We start from the raw sequence: 24,238 nt of genomic DNA, 5'->3' as shown, positions 1-24,238 counted from the left end.
GTCATGTATAATAAAGTGGCTCACATTCCATTTTATATATAGAGAACCATGTATACATATATATATCTAGAGAGAGAGAGCGCGCCCTATACATATAGCCATGTATATAGCCATATATATGTATATATGGCCATATATATGTGTGTCTATATATAGAGACAGCCATGTATAGCAAAGTAGCTCACATTCCATTATAGCCATATATAAGAGCACAAGACCACAACATTCCTGCCAGGAATAAGTGTTTTAGCTCTTTTTGTTAATGATATCACATTTTCCCTTTAATTTGAATTTTTCTGATAAGTGAATATAAGCATTTAAAAATATTTTGACCATTTGTACTTTTTTCTTCCTTTATCTGCCTCCTTTTGTCTACTATCTTTTGATTAAAAATTTGTAAGAGTTCCTTATAATACACACACTAATCCTTTATTTTTCAACTGTATTTTTCTAGATTTTTAATCATTTGTCTATTAAGGTTGTTTCATAATACTTTTGCTATTCAAATAATTTTTCATTTTTAGGTCATCAAATATGTGTCTTTCTTTTCATAGTCCTGCTTCTTAGAAAGTCTTTCTGCTTCAGTTTGTAGATGTAGTCTCCTGGATTATCTGGCAAGATTTTATTGCTTTCTTTCATTTAGGCCAAGGATCCATGTGAAATTCATTTGTTTTGGAATTAATGTTTAAAAAGAGTAAGAGTGGAGGAGCATTTTTATTTTCTTTAAGATCAAGAGCCAGTTCTGTACTACTTATTAAATAACCCCCTTCATTTCCAACTGAATTGATTCTTGGTCATATATTACATTCCATAAATAGATCTCAAGGTATATAAGGTTTGTTTTTTTAATTCTTTATTCTGTTCTATCGATCTATTTGTCTACTCCTATTTCTAAATAGCATATTTTATTACAGTGTCTTTATAGCATATTCTGATACCCGATATTTTTAGGTTTTCCCTCCCTGTTAACTTTCATAGCTTTCTTGGCTATTATTGTGCCTTTATTTTTCATGTAAACTTAAGACAAATTTATCCAGTTTTTTTTTTTATCCTGATTCTCTTGGAATTCTAATAAGAACTTAAATTTATTTATTAATTAAATTTATTAATTTTATTAAGTTTTGGAGAACTGATGTTTTTATATTAAGTCTTTCTGTTCAAGAAGCCTTTCCATTTGTCGTATAGCTTTCTACATATTATACCTTTCTTGATTATACATTTCCTATATATTTTATTATTTTCATTGCTATTGGGAATGGGTTTTAAAAGTTTATTTCATATATGTTTTGCAGGAGAGAAAATCTACTGATTACACTTGTATTAACCTGTTACTTTACCACATTCCCTTATTAAGCTCTATGTGTTATGCAAATAATCATAACTGTCACCAAATAGGGATAGTTGAATATCTTTTTCTAATGTGTATGCCAATTATTTTATTATTGCAATTGCTAAAGCCTTCTAAAGAATGTTAAATAATTAGGATGATAGAGTATCTTGTTTCTGGTTTGAATTGATATGGTTTTAGTGTTTCATTATTTAGGACAATAGTTGCTGTAACATTTAGTCATCTATTTTTATTATATTCAATAAAGATAATATAGATTTTCATAGTTTTTTTTTTTTTCTTTTTTTTTGAGACAGGATGTCTCACTGTTGCCCAGGCTGGAGTGTGGTGGCGCAATCTCAGCTCACTGCAACCTCTGCCTCCCAGGTTCAGGCAATTCTCCTGCCTCAGCCTCCTGAGTAGCTGGGATTACAGGCCTGCAACACCACATCCAGCTAATTTTTGTATTTTTAGTAAAGAAGGGCTTCACCATATTGTCTAGGCTGGTCTTGAGCGCCTGACCTCAAGTGATCCTCCTACCTTGGCCTCCCACAGTGCTGGGATCACAGGCGTGAGCCACCATGCCTCGCCCCTTCATAGGTTTCTTAATGATCATTTCAGTATTCCTGGAAAAAGACCTTTCTGGTCAGAGTGTATACTTTCGATACACTGCGGGTTGTATTTGACTATATATTTCTTTACAATTTTATTGGGGCATATTTTACATGTCCTAATTTATCCATTCCAAGTACACAATTCAGTGATTTGTAGTAAATTACCAAGTTGTGGAACCATTACCATAAAACTGTTCTGAAACATTTTCTTCACCTCAATTACATCCCACATGCCCATTTACTGTTGATCCTCATTCCCGTCTTCTGTCCCAAGCACTAATCTGTCTCTACAGATTTGCTTTTGCTGGACATTTCATATACAGAGAATCACAATATGGAGACTCTGGTGTCTTGCTTCTTTCCCTTAGCATACTTTTGAGACTTGTCCCTGCTGTAGCTACTCGTATCAGTGCTTCATTTCTTTTTATCGCTGAATAATATTCCACTGTCGGTCTACTCCTCATTTTATCTATCCATTCATCAGCTGATAGATGCTTCTTAGGTTGCTTCCAGTTTCAAGCTATTATGGATAAAGCTGCCAAGAACGTTTATGTACAAGTCTTTGTGTGGATATATTTCTCTTGGGTAATTATTACCTAGGAGTAGAATTGCTGGGGCATATGGCAAATTTATGTTTAACTTTTTAAGAAACAACCAAACTTGTTTTCTAAAGTGGCAGCACCACCTTACATTCCCACCAGCATTGTACGAGGGTTCCTGTTTTTGCACATCCTCACCAATTGTTAGTTTGTCTCTATTTTAGCCATTCAGGAAGGTGGAAAATGTGGTTTTATTTTGCATTTTCCTAGTGACTAATGATGTTGATGATATGTTCATGTTTTTATAGAGGAAGAGAGAAACAGTCTCTAAAAAGAGTCACTATAAAAAAGTTGGTGGCATTTGGAAACTAGCACTGCATACCAAAGGCAAAAAAGCCAAAATAAGACATAAGTCCCCTGACCTACACCAGAATTTACATTTTGGTATTAATTACTCCACATTTTTTTCTATGCATACAAAACATAGTTATACTTGTCACAGAAACCATTAGTGAATATGCATAAAGTTGGCTCATTAAGGTTAATTTTAATGTTTATGTTAATTCTATTATATACAATTACTTTAGTCGTTTCTAAATAAAAATATGTGAAAAAAATGTAGAAAGTAAACTCTTGGGAGACTCAATAGTAACTGCAATTTGAAGCAAAGTATATTTCCTAATATACAGATAGTATATATAAATTATGAATAAGTAGGATTAATTACATTTGAATTAAAAAAGTCATTAATCTAAGTATCAGATTAATCAAATGGAAGGAACCAGATATCATTTAGAAAATTATTCAGAAGACACTGAGAGAAAACTACAAAATATATACTCTCATGTACTCTGCATTTTTGGTGAATACTAAATGCCTTCTCTGCTATAAAAGAAGAGCAAATTATTAAAATGAAAGCATTCATAATACAGGAACAAAGTTTCATTTTGTAAATTTTTATCCTCATTCATATTTGTTCACCTTATGACTACTGCTCTAAAACTGTCCCCTCAAACACAAATAGAGTGTGAATAATTTATGAACTCTATACATGTTAAAAAAATGTTTTGGAGGCTGGGCAAGGTGGCTTATGTCTATAATCCCAGCATATTGGGAGGCTTAGGCAGGAGGATCACTTGAGGCCAGGAGTTTGAGAGCAGCTTGGGCAACAAAATGAGACCCTGTCTCTACAAAAAATTAAAAAAAAAAAAACTAGTCAGATGTGTGATGGGGCACAGCGACTGTAGTCTCAGCTACTTGAGAGGCGGAGGTGGGAGGATCACTTGAACCCAGGAGTTTGAGGCTGCAGTGAGCTATGATTGTGCCACTACACTCAAGCCTGGGTGACAGAGTGAGACCCTGTACAAAAAAAAAAGTTGTTTTAGTATCAAGACCTTGTAAACCAAAAGAATGCTAAAGGTAAATACTGACTCATTTTATATTTCCGACTTTCTTTAGAAAACAATACTAAACTGAGAGTAGAATAGCAGAGACTCAGATACTTATAAATTCAGGCTAAATATTGAAAACATTTACAATTTAGGTGTCAAAATCTTTTAAATAATGTATATATGTTCTAGTATTTCTAGTCACATGGTTTAAAATTTGATCAAATTGAAATGTTTGGAATGCTTTCAAAAGTAAGATAAAATCAATCATAGTACTTTGAGAAGCTGAGGTGGGAGGATCACTTGAGTCCAGTAGTCGAAGACCACTCAGGGCAACATGGTGAGACCCTATTTCCACAAAAAAGTTTTAAAAACTGGCTGGGCACCGTGGCTCACACCTGTAATCCCAGCACTTTGGGAGACTGAGGTGGGTGGATCTCTTGAGGTCAGGAGTTCGAGACTAGCCTGGCCAACATGGTAAACCCTGTTTCTACTAAAAATACAAAAATTAGCCAGGCATAGTGGCATGTGCCTGTAATCCCAGCTACTCAGGAGGCTGAGGTACGAGAATCGCTTGAACCCAGGAGATGGAGGTTGCAGTGAGCAGAGATCGCGTCACTGCACTCCAGCCTGTGCGACACAGCAAGACTCTGTATCAAAAAGAAACAAACAAACAAAAATTTTAAAAACTGGCTGGGCATGGTGCTGTTGGTGGTGTGTGTCTGTAGTTCCAGCTACTCAGGAGGCTGAGGTGGGAGGATCTCTTGGGCCCAGGGGATTCAGGCTGCAGTGAGCCATGATCATACCACAGCACTCCAGCCTGTGCAATAGAGTGAGACCCTGCCTCAAAATAATAAAATAAAATGACCATAAATACTTCTCTTCTGGATTATTCAGAGTTTTTTAAAAAGTCATACAAAGGTCGGGCACGGTGGCTAACGCCTGTAATCCCAGCATTTTGGGAGGCTGAGGTAGGTGGATCACCTGAGGTCAGGAGTTTGAGACTAGCCTGGCCAACATGGTGAAACCCTATCTCTACTAAAAATACAAAATTAGTTGGGCATGGTGGCTTGTGTCTGTTAATCCCAGCTACTCGGGAGGCTGAGGCAGGAGAATCTCTTGAACCCAGGAGGCAGAGGTTGCAGTGAGATAAGATTGTATCACTGCACTCCAGCCTGGGCAAAAAGAGCAAAACTCCGTCAAAAAAAAAAAAAAAAAAAGCCATACAAAAATGATCATCAGGCATTATTTCCTATATTATTTTAAGAATCTACTGTTGGAGACACTATGATAAAATTACTGCATGTAAGTTGAATCCCTTCTAGCCAGGGTAAGTGGAATGTTTCATATTAACAGAGTAGGATAAAATCTCATTTAGTTGGTATCACTGGAAAAGGAGCTATTTTATAAAAATAAATTCTCTTGGTAACCAGACCTAATCTGAATTTTAAAAATATTAGTCATTTATTATTTGATTGGCATATGGCAATTTAATAATTCTTATATTTTCTTACCTTTTAAAATAAAACATACAGGATACAATCCAACACTTTCTTCATTATTTTAGTGTCTACTTCAAAACTTTATTATCTGATAACTCTAATTCTGCAATCTTGCCATTCACTTTTGGCAATGAAAAAAAACAACCCTGCCAGTATCTCTAAATGTCACAGTACTGCAGCACAGTATTATCACTGTAGGAAAGAAAAACGTTCTGAGAGGTAAAGTAACTTGTTTAAATTATACAAGGCAATGTGGCTTCCATCACCACTACTTATGGTGGACAATGGTTCTCACACTTGAGGATGCATCAAAGCCACTGGAAGACTTATTAAAACACCATTTGCTAGGCCCCAGCCCCAGAGTTTCATATTCAGTAGGTGTGGGGTGAGGCCTAATCTGTATTTCCAAGAAGTTCCAAGTAGTGCTGATCTTCCTGTTAGGGATCACACTTTGAGAACCACTGGGCTAATCCACTGGATTTCCCTTCCTTGTCTTCTCTGTAGCAAAGGATGATGATAAAACTTCGTCCTTTTTGAAGTATGATATCAATTTTTAATAACACTCCAGTTATTTAGCCAGGTTTGGGAACAACCTCTATATATTGTGTCTCCTAGGGTTCCATCCCAAGCACTCTTGTGTACTCCTTGGCCAGTTTCATTCTCTTGCCTTTGGATTCAACAATCTAAGGAAGTAGTTTTCAAAAAAGTCTAAGGACTTCAGAGTCCTTAGACTCTAAAAGAATTAAAGGTGCCAAGAAGCTTTGGGAACATGATTCTTCAACTTCCTTCCCCATTCCCTGAATTAGCTCTTCATTCTATATTCCTTGTTTCAATTGAGAGCACCTTTTAATCAGCCTAATTGCACAAATCAGAGTCAGTCTCAATTCCTCTTTCTGTATACCCTCACCATTCAATCATTAAGTTTTGTCAAACTGACCTCATAAATAGCTCTTAAGCCTGGTAATTTCTGTCTATATCCACTGCCAGAGTGTGCCTAATTCACTTGTCTGAATTCCAAAAGCCTTCCTAATGGGTTTTTGGCTTTGACCCCTCAGATCCATTCTCCACAATGCAGTTACAGTAACCTTTCTGAAATAAAATTATAATTATGCCTTTCCTATTAAAAAATCCTTTAGTGCTTCCTCCTTGCTTTCAGGATAAAATTCAAACTCCTTGGCATAACTAGAGGTTCTCCATGTTCTGGTCCATTCCTCTCTTCAGCCTCATCTCTTGACTTTATCCCCTTTTATTCCTGCACTCTAGCAATGCAAACTACCTTCACATTCCAAAATACAATATATTTGCTCATGACTTCATGATGAAGTACAGCTCCTATTTCTCCTGGTTATCATACCCCCTCTTTTGGGTGGCTAATTCATAATGTGGATCAAATAACACTGTAAGAAGTTCTCCCTGCTTTCTCGTCAACCCCCCTCTTTTGGGTGGGTTACTTCCATTATTTTCAGAATGCCACATTCACGTATCTGTCACAGTCTTCATCTCATTATAATCACTGATTTATTTTTTAATCTATTTCTTCCTCCATCTGATACCATCTCCCTGCTACCTCCAGCAATTTTACACACAGTACATTCAAGAGGCAGAATGGTTGGTTTAGTGGATAAGGTACAGAACTGTTCTTGGGTTCAAGTCCCACCTCTGCCTCTTATTAGCCCTACGATGTTAGCCAAATAGCAAAAACCAGTTAAAACCACAATGCAGAAAGAGAGGAATTTATGCAATCACACTGTGATTTTGAACATATGGATTTACTTTTTTGGTCTGTCACTTCATTTGCACAACAGGTGTTGGAACAAATGATCTCCAAAACGCCTTTCAACCCTAAGAACTTATGGCTAGGATTACCATAGTATCCCAGATAAGAGATATTTTAAAGGTCTATGAGAGTTGTGCAAATATAGTATCATGAATATTTGAAACTAGAGAAGTGAAGTAAATTGTCAGGTTACTTAATTGCACAGATTCGTTTCAAAGTCAAATAGGATTTTTCAGATTTGGTTTGATTTCATCTAGAAAGAATTTTTTAAAATCTGCTAAGTAGCAGTAAAAATGTAACTCCCTTTTAAAAATCTGATTTCAAGAGAAACATTTTATCATGTTACTTTTCCTGAATTATCAACTCATGCAGTTTCAGTCCTATGTATTTATACAATATTCTATTTCTGAAGAGGAAGGTCTTACAAAGCATCCACATTGATTACTGTCTCTGTAACGTAAAGAACAGTAACTTTTGCTCACAACAGCAGGAAATAATGCATTATGCTCAAGATAACTGCAAATAAGAGAACATTTATGACACTTTAAAAAAAGGAAAAGAAAGTCTGAACTTGAACAGTAACAGCTCATTCTTTTTCTGCTTTCAAAACCTCTTTCACCATTCAAGGCCTTGAGATAGGCAGCAAAGTATGCAGGGAAAATTTTTATATACTCCAGTGAAAATTGTAAAAAGGGGAAAACTATGCATGTAAATGTTATGACTGATTCCCTTGAATGCACCAACTAGATAGCTCTTAATTCTGAAATAATATTTTTATTCATAGCACATTTTATGTAATAGAGCATGTTTCTGATCCTTATAATAATCCTGTGAGATTGTCAGGGAAGACATTATCTCTACTTGACAGATGAAGAAACTGAGCTGTGTGAATATGCCAAGCCACAGAGTTCTGAAATGTCAGAGCTTTGACTACTAATATACCTTACTAATCTATATATCACCAGAATCCAATATTTTGTGGACACTTTATTAAACATGTGGCAAAGAAATTAAGCTAAATTTTCTGGTTTCTAGAGTCCAGTGCTCCTTTTATTAGCAGTTTTAGTAATTCTCCTCCAATTGGTAGGATAGGTTTGTAGCTGAGTCAATTAAATTACTAACCCCAAATCAAGAATGTTACTTAACTGAGGATGGGCATGGTGGCTCATGCCTGTAATCTCAGCACTTTGGGAGGCCGAGGCAGGCAGATCACCTGAGGTCAGGAGTTTGAGACCAGTCTGGCCAATATGGTGAAACCCTATCTCTACTAAAAAATATAAAAATTAGCTGGGCATGGTGTCACGCACCTGTAATCCCAGCTACTTGGGAGGCTGAGGCAGGAGAATAACTTGAACTGGGGAGGCAGAGGTTGCAGTGACCTGAGATCGGGCCACTGCACTCCAGCCTGGGCAACAAAGCAAGACTCCATCTCAAAATAAAATAAACAAAAAAAACCAGTGTTACTTAATTGAAGCAATTTAGGTAGCTAGATCTTCTGGACTGAAAACATAAGCAGAATTTTGTTAGCTACTATCTTTTCACCTACATGTTTCATAGGAATACATGTAAAATTACTTTCTTTGATAGAATAGGCAAAGAAAAATTCCTATAAACAAGTACCTATGGCCGGGCGCGGTGGCTCATGCCTGTAATCCCAGCACTTTGGGAGGCCGAGACGGGCGGATCACGAGGTCAGGAGATTGAGACCATCCTGGCTAACACGGTGAAACCCCGTCTCTACTAAAAAATACAAAAAACTAGCCGGGCGAGGTGGCGGGCGCCTATAGTCCCAGCTACTCGGGAGGCTGAGGCAGGAGAATGGCATGAACCTGGGAGGCGGAGCTTGCAGTGAGCTGAGATCCGGCCATTGCACTCCAGCCTGGGTGACAGAGCGAGACTCCGTCTCAAAAAACAAACAAACAAACAAACAAGTACCTATTAATTACCTGTGGTGCAAGAAGAGGTAGCCTAATATAAGCCAAAAGTTTACTTAGATCTTTCCGTCTCTGTTCCAAATCATGACGGACCCAAGTAAGAAGTGCATTCAATATTGTCTCCTCATTAGGAATGTTCATGTCATCACTTGCCAAGAGCTTTGCAATTTCGCTGGCTGGTAATAATACAAATTCCTGGTTTCTGATTACTTCCATGAAATGCTCCTAGAGGGAAGAAATAGCAGATAAACAATATTGTCCCTTCTGACCATCACAATTTACTTAGAAGAAAGTAAAAGCTTTTTGTATTAGCTACCAAACCCAATTTATATTTTAGACCTTACAATGTACTACTACTTGTTAGGAAAGAAACACAGCAGAGAAAAAAAAAATTAAACTGCAATTATGTTGTTAAACATATATAAGTAGAATTAAAGTGTTATATCACTTATTACATTTAAAAAATGGACCTGGGACATTTAAGTATTGCTTCACTCAAGTTAGGAAATACTTTTGGCAATTCTTTTGAAGGAAGAGAGAAAAAATGAATTAGACACTGAGATGTATGATACTCTAACACGAGAAGTGGTTGGATTTGTGGTTTGGATTTGTAGGTGCTGAAGAATTTGGCCAGCAGTGGAGCCAAACACCTAGAGAGCTTGGTTACTTCTCTAACTAGGAAATGGCCTCCAGGGTGGCTAGATTTTCCAGAACCTTTCTAGACCACAGATGACTTCTCAGATCCTCCCTGGAATGAGTATTGTCCTTAGGGTTATACTACAACCATATTGGTCTTCAAGGTTGTTTTAATGATATTTATAAGACCATCTAGGATTTTGGGTCTGTTTTCAAATTTTTAATCTCTTTTAAGGGTCTGTTTTTTAATTTGTTATATGTTCTAAGTGTCTGTTTTTAAATTTTTAATCTCTTCTAATATAATTTACAAAGCTCTTTTGGTCTCATAGGAAAAAGGACCAAAGAGGGGGAAAAAAGTAGTGACCTACAATGCCCTGGGATCAGGACATTAGATGACTCAGTCCTGGCCTCACGTTAGAATCAAATCCTCTATAATTGGAAATGGGAAATAAAAATGCCGTTAGGTGTGAGATGACCTTGATAGGCTATTATGCTAAATAATCAGGAGAGAAGGAAAACATACCATCTGATTTGAAAGGTTGTAAGTCTTAATGAATGGATAGTTGACATAGTTATAATATAAATGCAAATGCTAGACACATATTGTCCCTTAATGTTTTTCTCATATTTCCTGATGTATTATCGCTGTCTCAGCATGCAGAGGTTTACTAAAGAAGCTAAGGCTGTTTAAATTAGAGCTAGAGATAAGGACTATCAATAACTATCTTCTATATTAAAATGAGAATTATATTTTCCATATAGCCTGTGGTAACCCGAGTGAGGTACTGATCTAAAATATATATTAGCTTGGCATTCCTATCAGTAGAAGTTCTAAAGGGGAAAACCATTCATGAATAATTAATGCAGTTCAATTGCTTCAGTTTATCATGATTTGTTCAAGGATGTCTAAATGAGTCTATTTTAAATGATGGATCATCATTTCAGAAACATATTTTAATAAAACTTCAATGCCAGAATGGCTCCAAGCAAAAGGTTCTACTGAATTGCATACTGACATTCTTTTAGTAACACATAGCAAGAGCTACAAAAATGTTGAAACTCTCAACCCAGTTATCCCATTTGTAATTTAAACCTTAATAAATAATTTGTAAGCAAAAAACAAAGCCGAATACCTAACAATACTTCTCTGTATTATTATTTACAATGGTAAAAAATGGAAAATAGCCTACATGTTCAGTTATGGGGAGCTGTATATTAAATAAGCATTAAAAATTTCAAAGACAAAGATCACGTAGCTACATGGAAAGATACTTATGATAAAATGTTAGGTGAGACTGTGAAGAAACTGAAATAATAACATGTATTTCCAATTCCTTAAACATATAAAGTATAATCGACAGATATATACATTGGTATAACTATGCCATACTTTCAAATGGCATTAACTGGATTTCATCAGTAACAAAAGGACTATCATGTAAATATTCACTTGACAAATTATTTGTTGATATATCTATTTCAGAATAATGCCCATTCCATTGTAGTATAATTTACATTAAGTGAAAATTGAGTTTTTCAACAACTTATGAAATACTACTGAACTCAATCAAGGTTGAATACAAAGTATTTTTCAAAGGTATTAATTTGGTTTTGAAGCAGCTACTTTAGCAGATCTCAATGTTTTTTATAAGTCTTCTAGATTGAGAAAGACAATTTTAAGTTTTAAAATTAAATGTTTTTATTTGTGTCATAAATTCGAAATGACAATAAATAGTTGTAATGATACAACCAGTCTTAAGACTTTTTTAGAGGTTATATGACTTGCTCCAGGTCATGTTCAGTGGCAGGGAGAATGAGAAAACAGGTTTCCAGATTCATGGATCCTGGGGAGGACTCCTCATCCTTTACCACTTGTATTCGTGCAGGATCAGTGAACGTCCCCAGTCCATGCACTATTCACTGATTGGACTCACTGGCGTGGTATTATGCTGTATATTTTAAATCCATATTAAAATACACACAACCATCATGCTACCAAACACTTGCTAGCACTGTGCCCTTTCCCCCTTTGGAATAGTTTTTAAGCAAATGAAATTATGGAGGGATTTACTTAAATTGAAGATTGAATTTTGCAATACATTTTCATTTGGTTCCCATAGCAACAATTCAAATCAGACAATCTGCCTCTAAATTACTTATTGTTATTAGAATTCAATTTCATGTCTCTGTTAAAACTGAATAATGTTAAATAATGGCCTTGAGAAAAAAAATCTACCACAACTAATTGGCTATGAAAATAGCTTTAAAAACATCCAGCTAATTTAAATTTAATTTCTGTGTAAGCCTTAAAGCAGCAAGCGTGCCTCTACTGTAAACAACAGGAGTGACCTAAATGCATACAAATGTTTTCACCTGAATAAAACTCCTTCCTAGAAAAAAGATGATTATTCAAATTATAAACTGATTATGAAGAAGAAAATCCAACTTTATACTCGTCTCATTCAAAAAAGTAGTTGAAATTGCAGGTGTATGGTTAAAATGAGAATCTACAAAGAATGATAAAGACTGAGGGAAAAAAACATTTCAATGGACTTAATTTTTAAAACGTCAACATAATAGCACACTAGGGCTATATATTATTGTCCTGTTGTACAATCTCTTATTTTTCCAGTTGAGGCTCTGTGACTATCATAAACAAGAAACATTCCTGAGAAAATGATTACACCACAGGGAGGAAAACCAATCATAAAGGCTGTGGTTTTGTGAGTGCTTTTGTTCCCTCTCATAAATTTCTATTGTGTTGGATAGAGGAAATCTATATAATGATGATGACAACAATGGAATGAGACTCACTGACTGGATATATGACATGCCAATCAATGTTCTGACTGCTAAACTTCTATTAACTCATCTAATCCTCACACCAAGCTCAAGAAGTAGACAGAACTGATCTTCCCAATAGTTTGTAAATACCTATTCTTAAAATTTTTCCAAATCTCTATTTCTCTAATGAAAGATTCCTAAAGCACTCTTAATCTTTTCATATCCCAACTCAATGGAACAATGAAGGAGAGGGTAGGCAAAATAACATTTCCTAAATGCTGATAAAATCAGTAATATCCACAACTGTACACATGTATGTGAATGTTCACATTTTTTCTTCTCTTAGAAACTGTATTGCCCTAAACTGAAGCATTTAAAGCAACAGTTTTCAGTCATTGCTCAGATGTGAAGAACTAACTGTTACAATGTGGCAACATGAACATTCCTCAAAAACCCATGCACCCTCCCTTGCCTGCACCCCTCTACTGTTAAGACCATACAGGGTGGTCCTAACACTATGCTCTCAACATGACCTTATTTTCTTACTCTCCTAGGTCAACCCATTTTTTAACTTTTAAGTTCAGGGGTACATGTGAAGATTTGCTATACAGGTACACTTCTATCATGGGGGTTTATACAGATTATTTCGTTTTATTATCCTTCAGGCTACTGAATCAGAACCTCCTCTATGATTTATTGAGCACATAATTTGCTATAATGAATAAAAACATCATTATACATGGCTGTAAATACTTTATACATAGTCAGATTTATCCTTAACAAAAAGCCTCCCATTCATCCTCTACCAATATGCTGCAACCTCTGTCACCAATTTCTATCAGTGAATACAGTCCTGAAATTCATCTATGTGCAGCAAAGTAAAATGTTTGGGGAGAGTCCTATTTTAAAAAGCAGCAAATCTGAAAATCTTAATGGAACAGGCCTAGGCCACTGTTCTGTTTCCCAGGGACTGCTTTAGGGCTTGATTCATACACCCAGGAGAAGTATTACTCGGTGCTTTCCCATTATAACTCAATGAAAATATGACACACTAGGCAATGAAACTCAATCTCAAGACATGTGGCAGAGCCATGGGAAAACAGTAACATGTAGATAAGCCTGCAACAATAAGAAATATGCATTTGAAGGATACTTTCAAAAAATACATACCATAGTATAATTGTGAGCCACTTTATGCAAATCTGTACAACCTTGGGCATCAGCAAAAGAACGAATTCCAAGACAGTTGGATGGATGAAGCTGTTTCATTAAAAACTTACAGCATGCTTCTACAACCTGTGAAAGCTGAAGAAGGCAAGCTGTAGATAACAGGCACTCAATATTATCTTCTTTTAATTCAAGGCGGCCTTAATGATAAAAAGAAATTCCATTAGCTATGGAACTACATTAACCTTATTTTATAAAATAACTGATGTTAACAGTGGTGGTTCCATGTAAGAGCTCATTACATGCATTACTGACCTACATGGTTTAAGACATCCCAAAATGAAAAAAAGGACTAAATGGAGAAAAAATTATTAGCTCCTTTAGACATCTACTAAAATAAAAATTAATGGCTTATTTTCAGAATTTTAAAATGATACATTAGTTAGTAACTTAGTAACTTACATGTACTATATACCTGTGTAACTCTCAATTTTTTTTTTTTTTTTTTTTTTTGAGACAGGGTCTTTTCTATTGTCCAGGCTGGAGTGCAGTGGTGTAACCAATGGCTCACTGCAGCATTGAAATCCTGGGCTCAAGCGATCATCTGTCCCGCCTCAGCTTCCCGAAGTGCTGGGGTTTACAGGTGTAAGCCACTGCATCTGGCCAACTCTCAAATTTTAAATGTAAAAATCTGACACTACACAATTAATTTAATTTTTATATTAGCATTTTAAAGGGCCATTCAAAAACTTAATTATGATAACAATTTTAAAGGTTTTAATATGGAGATTTTAATTTATCACCAGGTTAAATACAAAAGGGTAGTGATGACAATGGCAGACTTAACTGTTAGCTATCGCATGCTTTCTAAAAACAGAAATCCGAAATCTAATAATACAACATAAATCTAAGAGGTTTTAATTTACATTTTCAGACTTGTTACCTGTATAAGCATACTGGATCAAGGACCACAATGAATTTGGTTCTACACCTTCCATTTTTATTTCTTCTTGTCTTGCTTCTCTGACATCATTAGTAAACATGGCAGCAAAATAGTCTGAGACAGAGGAGAGCACCAATCTGAGAACACATTAGGAAAAAAAAAATCAACGACCACATTCAAGTTGATGTTCATTAATAAATGCTGCTGCTTCTTTTTTTATTTGTTACTCATAGTGCATGGTACTAGGAAATGCGTTTTAAGCTTGACAAATTGCTTTATGCTCTAGTTCCTTCCTTTGAATAATAAATTACCAATACCAAATTTTCTGCTGAGGTGAATGCTTTACCAGCTCACTACTCAAATCATGCTTTATAACATCCAGAAAACAAGCTACAAGCCCATAGCATCAAATCAACTATATAAAGGAAAAAATGTAAAAGTTATTGTTTGCTTATCACTTTTGAAAATAAAGTAAGCCATTTTAAAAAAATTTAATTATAGAGTAGTGAATATATAGGAGACATTTGAAAATGGTTTTTGCTAGCAAGTTTTAAACTTTTGTAATAGTCTATTATTATCTTAGTCTGCATTTTGTTAAAAATTATGTTGTAATAACACTATAAAACTATATTTTTTATAATACAATTATAAAATATATTAGCTATGTCTCTAAGTTTTTGATGGTCATATATAATACATTTAAATTATAATTTTTTTTTTTTTTTTTGAGACAGAGTCTCATTCTGTCTCCTAGGCTGGAGTGCTGTGATCTCGGCTCACTGCAACCTCTGTTTCCCAGGTTCAAGCAATTCTCCTGCCTTGGCCTCCCGAGTAGCTGGGATTACAGAGATGGCCACCATGTCCAGCTAAGTTTTTTATTTTTAGTAGAGACGGAGTTTTGCCATGATGGCGAGGTTGGTCTTGAACTCCTGGCCTTAAGTGATCAGCCCGCCTGGGCCTCCCAAAGAGCTGGGATTATAGGCGTGAGTCAAGGCACCCGGCCTTATTTTTGAAACAGGCATTTTTTTCACTGGATAATGTCTTGAAGACATTTCCATGTCAGCACACTTAAATAGATTTTAAATAAGTATTTTCATTTTTAAAAGTAATAAGGATTATGATACAGATAATCATTGGGTACCTCTCTAATTCCATTTTCTTACCTCTCCAGGAGTGGCATTGCTGAGTCATAAGATTTGCCAAAGTAAGGTACCAATTTAGACCCCACCAGCACTATATAAGGCTAACATTTTCCCCATAATATTATCAGATGTTAAAATTTTTGGCTATCTATGTAGTGTTAAATGCTATCTCATTGTTGTTTCAATTTTCATTTATCTGATCTCTAGTGAGGTTTTTCAAATGCTTATTGGCCACCGGTTGCTTCTTCAGAAAATTGCCTATTCATTCATTCATTCATTCATTCATTCAATGAACAAATACTGATGTGTGTCCAATAAGTACTGGGTACTGTTCTAGATACTTGAGATACATCAGGGTACAAAATAAGACAAAAGACCCCTTCCCTTGTGGAGTCTTACATTTAGAGGGTAGGGAGAAGTAAATTCTATAGTATATTAAGAGGTGATAAGTGCTAAGGGGAAAAAAAGTAGGGCAAAGGCAAATGGGGAAAGGGTGGTGAGTTTAAATAGGTGGTCTCACTGGAAAGTGACATGGGAAAAGATCTGAAGGAGGTTTAGGATTTGGTCATGCAGGTAACTGGGAATAGCCTTCAGGCAGAAGAAATAGTGCAAAAATCCAAAGGCAGGAGCAGCACGCCAGGCACATGCAAGGAACTACAAGAGGTTGAGTGGCTGATGCTGACTGAGCAAGACAGAGACCAACAGGACAATACTAGAGCGATACGGCAGGCTGGATCGCATACGCCATTGCATGTACTTCATCTTTCACACCCAGTGACATGAGGAGTCAATGAAAGATTCGATCAAAGAAATGACTGAATCTGTGTTCCACTTTAAAGGATCACCCAGGTAGCTATGTTAAAACAGAATGTAGGGGCAAAGAGTGGAGGCAGGGAGACCAGTTGGGAGGCTTTTGCATCAGTCATCTAAGTGAGATGTTGATGGCTCACACAAGCATGGCAGGTAAGGTAATGAGTTCAGTTTTGGAAATACAGAATTTGAGGCGCTTCTATGAAATTCAGGTTGAAACAGCTTTTCTAACAAACCCATGTTCATAACCTGGACTTTCTGTCACAGTATATAGTAGTATCTCAATAAATGAATGCTAATTGAGTCACTGAAAACTGTAATACCAAGCCAATTCTTCCTAATGATTTTATTTCCACTTCGGAAAGTTTTTTATTTTTTTTTAATTTCAATAGGTTTTTGGGCAATGGGTAGTGTTTTGTTACATGAATAGTTCTTTAGTGGTAATTTCTGAGATTTTGGTGCACCCATCCCCCAAGCAGAGTACACTGTACCCAATGTGTAGTCTTTTATCCCTTACTCCCCTCCCACCCTATCCCCTAAGTCCCCAAAGTCCATTGTATCATTCTTTTTTTGGGGGGGGGGCGGGGGAGACAGAGTCTCACTCTGTCACCCAGGCTGGAGTGCAGTGGCATGATCTTGGCTCACTGCATCCTCTGCCTCCCAGAATCAAGCAATACTCATAACTCAGCCTCCCAAGTGGCTGGGACTACAGGTTCACGCCACCACGCCTGGCTAGTTTTTAGTAGAGACGGGGCTTTGCCATGTTGGCCAGGCTGGTCTGGAACTCCTGGCCTCAAGTGATCCACCTCAGCCTTCCAAAGTGCTAGGATTACAGGTCCTGAGCCACCATGCTCGGCCCATTGTATCATTCTTTTTTTTTTTTTTTTTGAGACAAAGTCTCACTCTGTCGCCCAGGCTGGAGTGCAGTGGCATGATCTCGGTTCACTGCAACCTCCATCATCTGGGTTCAAGCAATTCTCCTGCCTCGGCCTCCTGAGTAGTTGAGATTACAGGCACCTGCCACCACGCCTGGCTAATTTTTGTATTTTTAGTAAAGATGGTGTTTCACCATCTTGATCAGGCTGGTCTTGAACTTCTGACCTCGTGATCCACCTGCCTCAGCCTCCCAAAGTGCTGGGATTACAGATGTGAGCCATCACGCCTGGCCTCACTGTATCATTCTTATGCCTTTGCATCCTCATAGCTTAGCCCCCACTTATGAGTGAGAACATATGATGTTTGGTTTTCCATTCTTGAGTTACTTCACTTAAGTCCCCAGTTCCATCCAGGTTGCTGAGAATCCCATTATTTCGTTCCTTTTTGTGGGTGAGTAGTATTCCATGATATATGTCCACTCTTTATCCACTCGTTGATTGATAGGCATTTGGGCTGGTTCTATATTTTTGCAATTGAAAACTGTGCTGCTATAAACCTGTGTGCAAATATCTTTTTCATAACTTCTTTTCCTCTCAATTGATAGCTGGTATTGCTGGATCAATTGGTAGATCTACTGTTAGTTTTTTTTTGTTTTTTTGTTTTTGTTTTTTTTTACTTTTAGTTCTTTAAGGAATCTCCACTGTTTTCTGTAGTGTTTGTACTAGTGTGCATTCCTGCCAACAGTGTAAAAGTGTTCCCTTTTCAGCAATATCTATGCCGCATTGATTATTTTTTGATTTCATGACCGTGGCCATTCTTTCAAGAGTAAGGTGGTATTGCATTGTGGTTCTGATTTGCACTCCCCGATCATTAGTGACGTTAACCACGTTTTCATATGTTTGTTGGCCATTTGTGTATCTTCTTTTGAGAACTATCTATTCATGTCCTTAGCCCACTTTTTGATGGGACTGTTTTTGTTTTTGTTTTTGTTTTTCTTTTCTGATTTGAGCTTTTTGGTAGATTCTGGATATTAGTCCTTTGTTGGATGTATAGATTGTGAAGATTTTCTCACTCTCTGTGGGTTGTCTGTTAACTCACAGACATTCTTTTTTTTGCTGTGCAGAAGTTTTTTAGTTTAATTAAGTCCCATCTATTTATCTTTGTTTTTGTTGCATTTGCTTTTGGGTTCTCGGTCATGAAGTCTTTGCCTAAGCCAATGTCTAGAAGGCTTTTCCCAATGTTATCTCACTTTGGAGGGTTTTTTTTTTTTTTTTTTTTAAAAAAAAAACCTTTGGGACAGAGTGTTAATTAGTTTTGAAGGGCATCCAGAAAAGAAAAAAACCTTTGAGAATCATAGTGGTGATTAACAATGAACAATTGAATACAGAATTTTAAGAAAATGAATTATTTTTTATTAAACAGTTCTTTTCCTTTTCTTACTTCAAGAAATAATATGTAATTTGTAGTAAAGGCTTTTTTTCCCTAGCACTGCTTTTCATACTTCTTGGAAATCAGCAAACAGAAATTGGGATAGATATGTCTATTTTAAAAACTCTAAGACTTTGTGCTACTCCACTTCACCAGCTTTTCTTCTAAATCCACAAGCTTTAACTGCCATTGAGTTTACTTAAAGTATTTAATACGTAGAATATCGCACAAAAGCTTCTTATAGTAACTGAAGTCTATACCAAACAGTACCAACTTATCTGAGGCTAGTATGTTTTGTTACTGTGCTTCTACGGCAGGACAATAACCCTTTTAGGATCACCAAACATGTAATAATTTCATATGCACTGTTTTCTTGATGGGAATTCCATGAAGATGGAAATTCCCCTTCCCCAAAACATAATAGTCAATTGAAGTAGGTTACCACAATATACATATCTAAATTACCGAGGAAATACTTAACACTTACAGAAATATAGAAAACAACTACCTGTGAGCTGGAATTCTGCGATCACCAGCCACCAAAATTACATCGCACAACTGTTTATGTCTCAAATAGTTTTCCATTTTTTTAAATGTTTGTTCAGCATGATTAAGGGCTTGGAAAAATTCATCTGATGAACATGGCTCCATAGTATGACAGGATGATAATGTTTGACTACTATTGGAAGTCCTGAAAAGAAAAAAAATACACATTTTGAAATATCACTGTCACATTAAAAAGATCTTTGCTATTAAGTCCTTTGAAAGCCTTCAAATGTAATAGAAGAAATCATGCTACCAATCAATATTAATGTATAATCATTCATTTTAGTCTCTTAAAAATCAATGATGCCTTAAGTTATGATTCCTGTAAACACTGTAAGTGAATTTAAACTGTTAATTAATTGCTACACGTATTCTTTGTAGTATCTTTTTGTGAGGTCTTTTGTCTGTTAAAGCCAATGTCTCTGCTGAAAAAGAGTGAGCTATATTCATATTGATAACCGTATCTCCTAACATTGTATTTAAGGATATAAGAGATAACTCATCTTTGAAGGCAGAAAGGCAATTAAATTATTTTGGAGATACAAATTCAAGTCAAGTTCATTAAAAAATATATTGTCATAAAAATAGTGTTATAAATAATTCTTTTGGTTCTCTGTCCAGTCCTCAAAAGCCCAGGTAATCTATAACTTATATTACAGGTTGAAAGAATTTGATAGCCTAATATAACTGTCTAAAAAATCATTTGAAATTTCTAAATTATAATTTGAAGAGTATGAGTTCTGAGTTCTATGTTCTGTTTTCTTTCTTTCTTTCTTTCTTTTTTTTTTTTTGATGGAATTTCACTCTTGTTGCCCAGAATGGAGTGCAATGGTGTGATCTCGGCCCACCGCAACCTCCACTTCCTGGGTTCAAGCAATTCTCCTGCCTCAGCCTCCTAAGTAGCTGAGATTACAAGCATGCACCACCATGCCCGGCTACTTTTGTATTTTTAGTAGAGATGGGGTTTCTCCATGTTGGTCAGGCTGGTCTTGAACTCCTGACCTCAGGAGATCTGCCTGCCTCAGCCTCCCAAAGTGCTGGGATTACAGGCATGAGCCACCGCACCCGGCCTTATGTTCCATTTTCATATGATTTACTGATAAAAACTGTGAAAAAGCGAAAAGGTTAGGACTAAGAATGAAGTCCTGAGCACACATTTCTCCTCACTCTTACCCCCAGTTCTCCTCTCCAGGATCACTTAAATCAAGTAATTAAAGTCGGTTGGTTATGCAATTAACTGTAAAACCACTGGCTGTGCCATAACTTAGTTCTCATTTCTCATCAGATCTTCTTTTAAGGATATTATGGTTGTGATACATGCTTTGTTGAATCAAGTCCCACTATATCTTAAGATAATCTTGTTAATATAACTAATAACCTTATCAAAAAAGAAAAAGTCATCATGTTTCTTACTTTTAAAGTAAAGGGAACTGAAGCCAAGGAGATTAAGTGCCTTGCCAAGAGTCAGAGTTCATTCATGGCAGAGATAGGGCTATCACAGAAACTGCTATGTGTTCACCAAAACATCCCTTTTTCCCCCTGAGAATATAGCTAAACTACATTTCCCAGCCCCTCTTGCAAATAGGTGTGTTCTTATGGAAATGAACTATTACATCACACAGTTCACCTTAAAGTGGCTAAGAACAGGTATGGCTTTTCCGTATTTTCTTTCTCTATCCATAGGTTGAAGGGAGAGGACTGAAGACTTAGAAAAAGGAAGAAGTAAAATACACAAAAGATCACTAAAGCAAGAACATTCACATTGAACTAAGATTTATCTGTTTTAGAAGTTAACAATGCCTTAACTGATAAATATTCTTTCCTAAATCCTCCTAGTCTGATGTATTTTCAGTACCATACAAACATGGGCATCAGATAAATGCCCTTGGAAGACAATTGTCAGTAATGACAACAGAAGTCAAACGTATATTGTCGAGAAAGGATGTGTTGTACACTATGAATATTACTGGTGTAATGACTTGGAAAATTCAAGTCAAGTAATACTCGACTTCACATTTAAGATCGTTATTATAAAAATGGGTTGAATAGTATGTAATTACATATTGTTTATACAAATAAACGAGAATTAGAAACTATTTTAAAATTTAGGAGACAGCATAACATAAGCAAAAAAATAATGGTGGTTTTGATGAATAATAATTTGAAGATTTTGCAGTGGCTCACGCCTGTAATCCCAGCACTCTGGGAGGCTGAGGCGGGTGGATCACAGGTCAGGAGATTGAGGCCATCCTGGCTAATATGGTGAAATCATATCTCTACTAAAAATACAAAAAAAAAAAAAAAAAAAAATTTAGCTGGGCATGGTGGTACACGCCTGTAGTCCCGCTACTCGGGGGACTGAGGCAGGAGAATCGTTTGAACCCAGGAGGTGGAGGTTACAGTGAACCGAGATCATGCCATTGTACTCCAGCCTCGGCGACAGAGCGAGACTCCATCTCAAAAAAAAAAAAAAAAAAAAATGAATATTTAAAATATTTTTTGATAAAGTTTTATACTGTTAAAATACTGACAAATGATTATAAGAGCATTAGTGACCTGAGGAGGGGAAAAAATTATAGTATCTAATTTTTATAAGCCATAAATTCAAGAACAAGTAAATAAATCAAGTACTTCTTTCTTAAGGCTCCTGTATTTTGTATCACATTTCTTGTACTTCATATCAAATTATAAGTAATGATTAAACAAATAAATTAGTTGAATGTTTCTTGAGTGATGAACTGCCATCAACTAACACAGATGCTAATCAATGTTAAAGTTCTGAAAGAACAATGGAACTTTGTAATACTATCATCATTGTTATTATAGGCTACTTCTGATGTTGGCATATGCCCAGTTAATAATTTTCTTGTCAAGAACTTTCAGAGTATTTTGGTTCAGATGCTGAAACAAGTCAGGATAACCGGGGAGCATTTCAGTCTCAGTGTTCAAGGCCTCATACCCTGAGACTGATTCAATAGGTCTGAGGTGAGATTTGAACATCGTATTTTAAAAATAATTTTATTTTCAATATTATTGACAAATAACAATTGTATATATTTATAGGGTATAATGTGAAGTTTTGATACGTGTATATGTGGTGAACTGCTAAAATCAGGGTAATTAACAAATTCATTACCTTTAATATTTATCAATTCTTTATGGTGAAAAACATGTAGAGCCCTCTCTTTTAGCTATTTAAAGCCCTCTCTTTTAGCTATTAACCATAGTCACCTTCCTGTGTTCTAGCACACGAGAACTTGTTCCTCCTAATTGTAACTGTGCACACTGACCCAAGTCTCTCTTTGGCACTCCCCACCCTCAGCCTCTGGTAAGCACCTCTGGTAAGACTTCCTTACTCTTTTTTCTCCTATTACATCTTTTGTTTAGCATGTAATAGGAAAAGAGAATTAAGGAGGTATTGGTGAGCGATTAAGCACATTTTAGGAAGTTCTAGAGCTGTGCTGTCCAATACAGTAGCCACTAGCCCCATGAGGCTCTTTTAATTTAAATAAAAATTTTTAATTCAGTTCTTTAGTTGGACTAGTCGTATTTCAAGTGTTCAACAGTCTCTTGGGGCTGGTGGCTACCAAATAGGATGGTACAGATATGGAACATTTCCATCAATGCTGAAAGTTCCATTGTGCAGTGCTGGTCTAGAGTCCTATAGACCTGGGTTCAACTCTTACTCTGTCACTCACTATGTATAATTCTGGACAAGTTATTTAACTTCTCTAAGGCTTACTTTCTTTAACAGCACAACAGAAATAATACATAGTGCTGTCTTTTAGGGGATCCCTCAAGAGAGGATTATTACATGATATAATGCATGCACAGCCCTAGGGCAGATTAGTACACAATCGAGGAAAGCTACTGTTAGTAGAACCCTACTTTTCAGTGGCCAATGGGAAGGCCTGTAATTATAGTCTTTTGTCTTTATATAATGTTGTTTGGATGGTTGTCTTTTTTTAAAAAATGATCCCTGGTATTATCATTTTTCATAACTAAATTTCATACTTCTTATTTAAAATGGCTTTTAGTAAACATCCTAACCCACAACACAAATATCCAGGAATAGGCCATTCCTGAAGCATTTAAAATATATTTCTCTCTGATTTCTACTTGATCTTTTACATAACAACAGAGGAAATACATCTAACATCTCTGCTTAGTTTTACTTATATGATACCACTAAGATAGTAAATCGTATTTCAAAAAATTACATAAGATCATTCAAGTCTTTTATATTAGACTTTCACTGTAATGAATACATTGCTGAATATTTCTAGTCTACAGGGAAACATTTAATTTGTAGCTTATGTCTTTCTCTGCAGTAGGCAATGAATTTTAAAGTCAGAAAAATGCCTAAACATAGAAAAGAGGCAAGTATCAAATAGAAACAAGTCACTAACTATTCACAGAGCAACTACTCTGCATTGCACCAGTTAGAGACTGGGGGAATGCTAAGATAGATATTATTCCCTAGTGAAGGGACTTGGAATTTGAAGAGTCAAGCTCCATATCTGGAAAAAGTGAATTAGCAACTCTAACCCTTGTAATTCCCCAGATTTTACATGTGCTTACATGTACACGTGCTCACACAATATTCACCATGACCAATACACCTTTTTATTATAAACTATTTAGATCCTTTTACTTTTATCGCCAGAATTTACACTAGAATTTCTTAACAGAGTAATTTTTCAAAAGAAGTTTTAGAAATTAATTTATAAAAGTTATACTGTCTATGATAATCAAGTCCCACTATATCTTAAGATAATCTTGTTAATATAACTAATAACCTTATCAAAAAAGAAAAAGTCATCAT

At 35.9% G+C, this 24,238-nt stretch overlaps 1 protein-coding gene across 2 annotated transcripts in view; it reads right to left on the bottom strand.

Moving 5' to 3' along the window:
- Positions 1-24,238, bottom strand: part of KLHL5 (kelch-like family member 5) — a 66,702-nt gene that overhangs the window by 27,126 nt on the left and 15,338 nt on the right. Inside the window, exons 2-5 of one of the 2 annotated variants that reach the window (XM_011983538.1) lie at positions 19,376-19,558; positions 14,612-14,748; positions 13,672-13,868; positions 9,094-9,306 (exon numbers count right to left, since the gene is read on the bottom strand). In XM_011983538.1, coding sequence (XP_011838928.1) covers positions 9,094-9,306; positions 13,672-13,868; positions 14,612-14,748; positions 19,376-19,558 — 730 coding nt within the window. The remainder of the gene's footprint in view (positions 1-9,093; positions 9,307-13,671; positions 13,869-14,611; positions 14,749-19,375; positions 19,559-24,238) is intronic. The other variant, XM_011983539.1, reaches the window with a different exon arrangement.

The sequence above is a fragment of the Mandrillus leucophaeus genome, unplaced genomic scaffold, assembly GCF_000951045.1.
Source record: "Mandrillus leucophaeus isolate KB7577 unplaced genomic scaffold, Mleu.le_1.0 Scaffold251, whole genome shotgun sequence".
Classification (NCBI taxonomy): domain Eukaryota; kingdom Metazoa; phylum Chordata; class Mammalia; order Primates; family Cercopithecidae; genus Mandrillus; species Mandrillus leucophaeus.
Note: the sequence above shows the minus strand (reverse complement) of the source record. Positions and strands in the feature narration are given on the sequence as shown.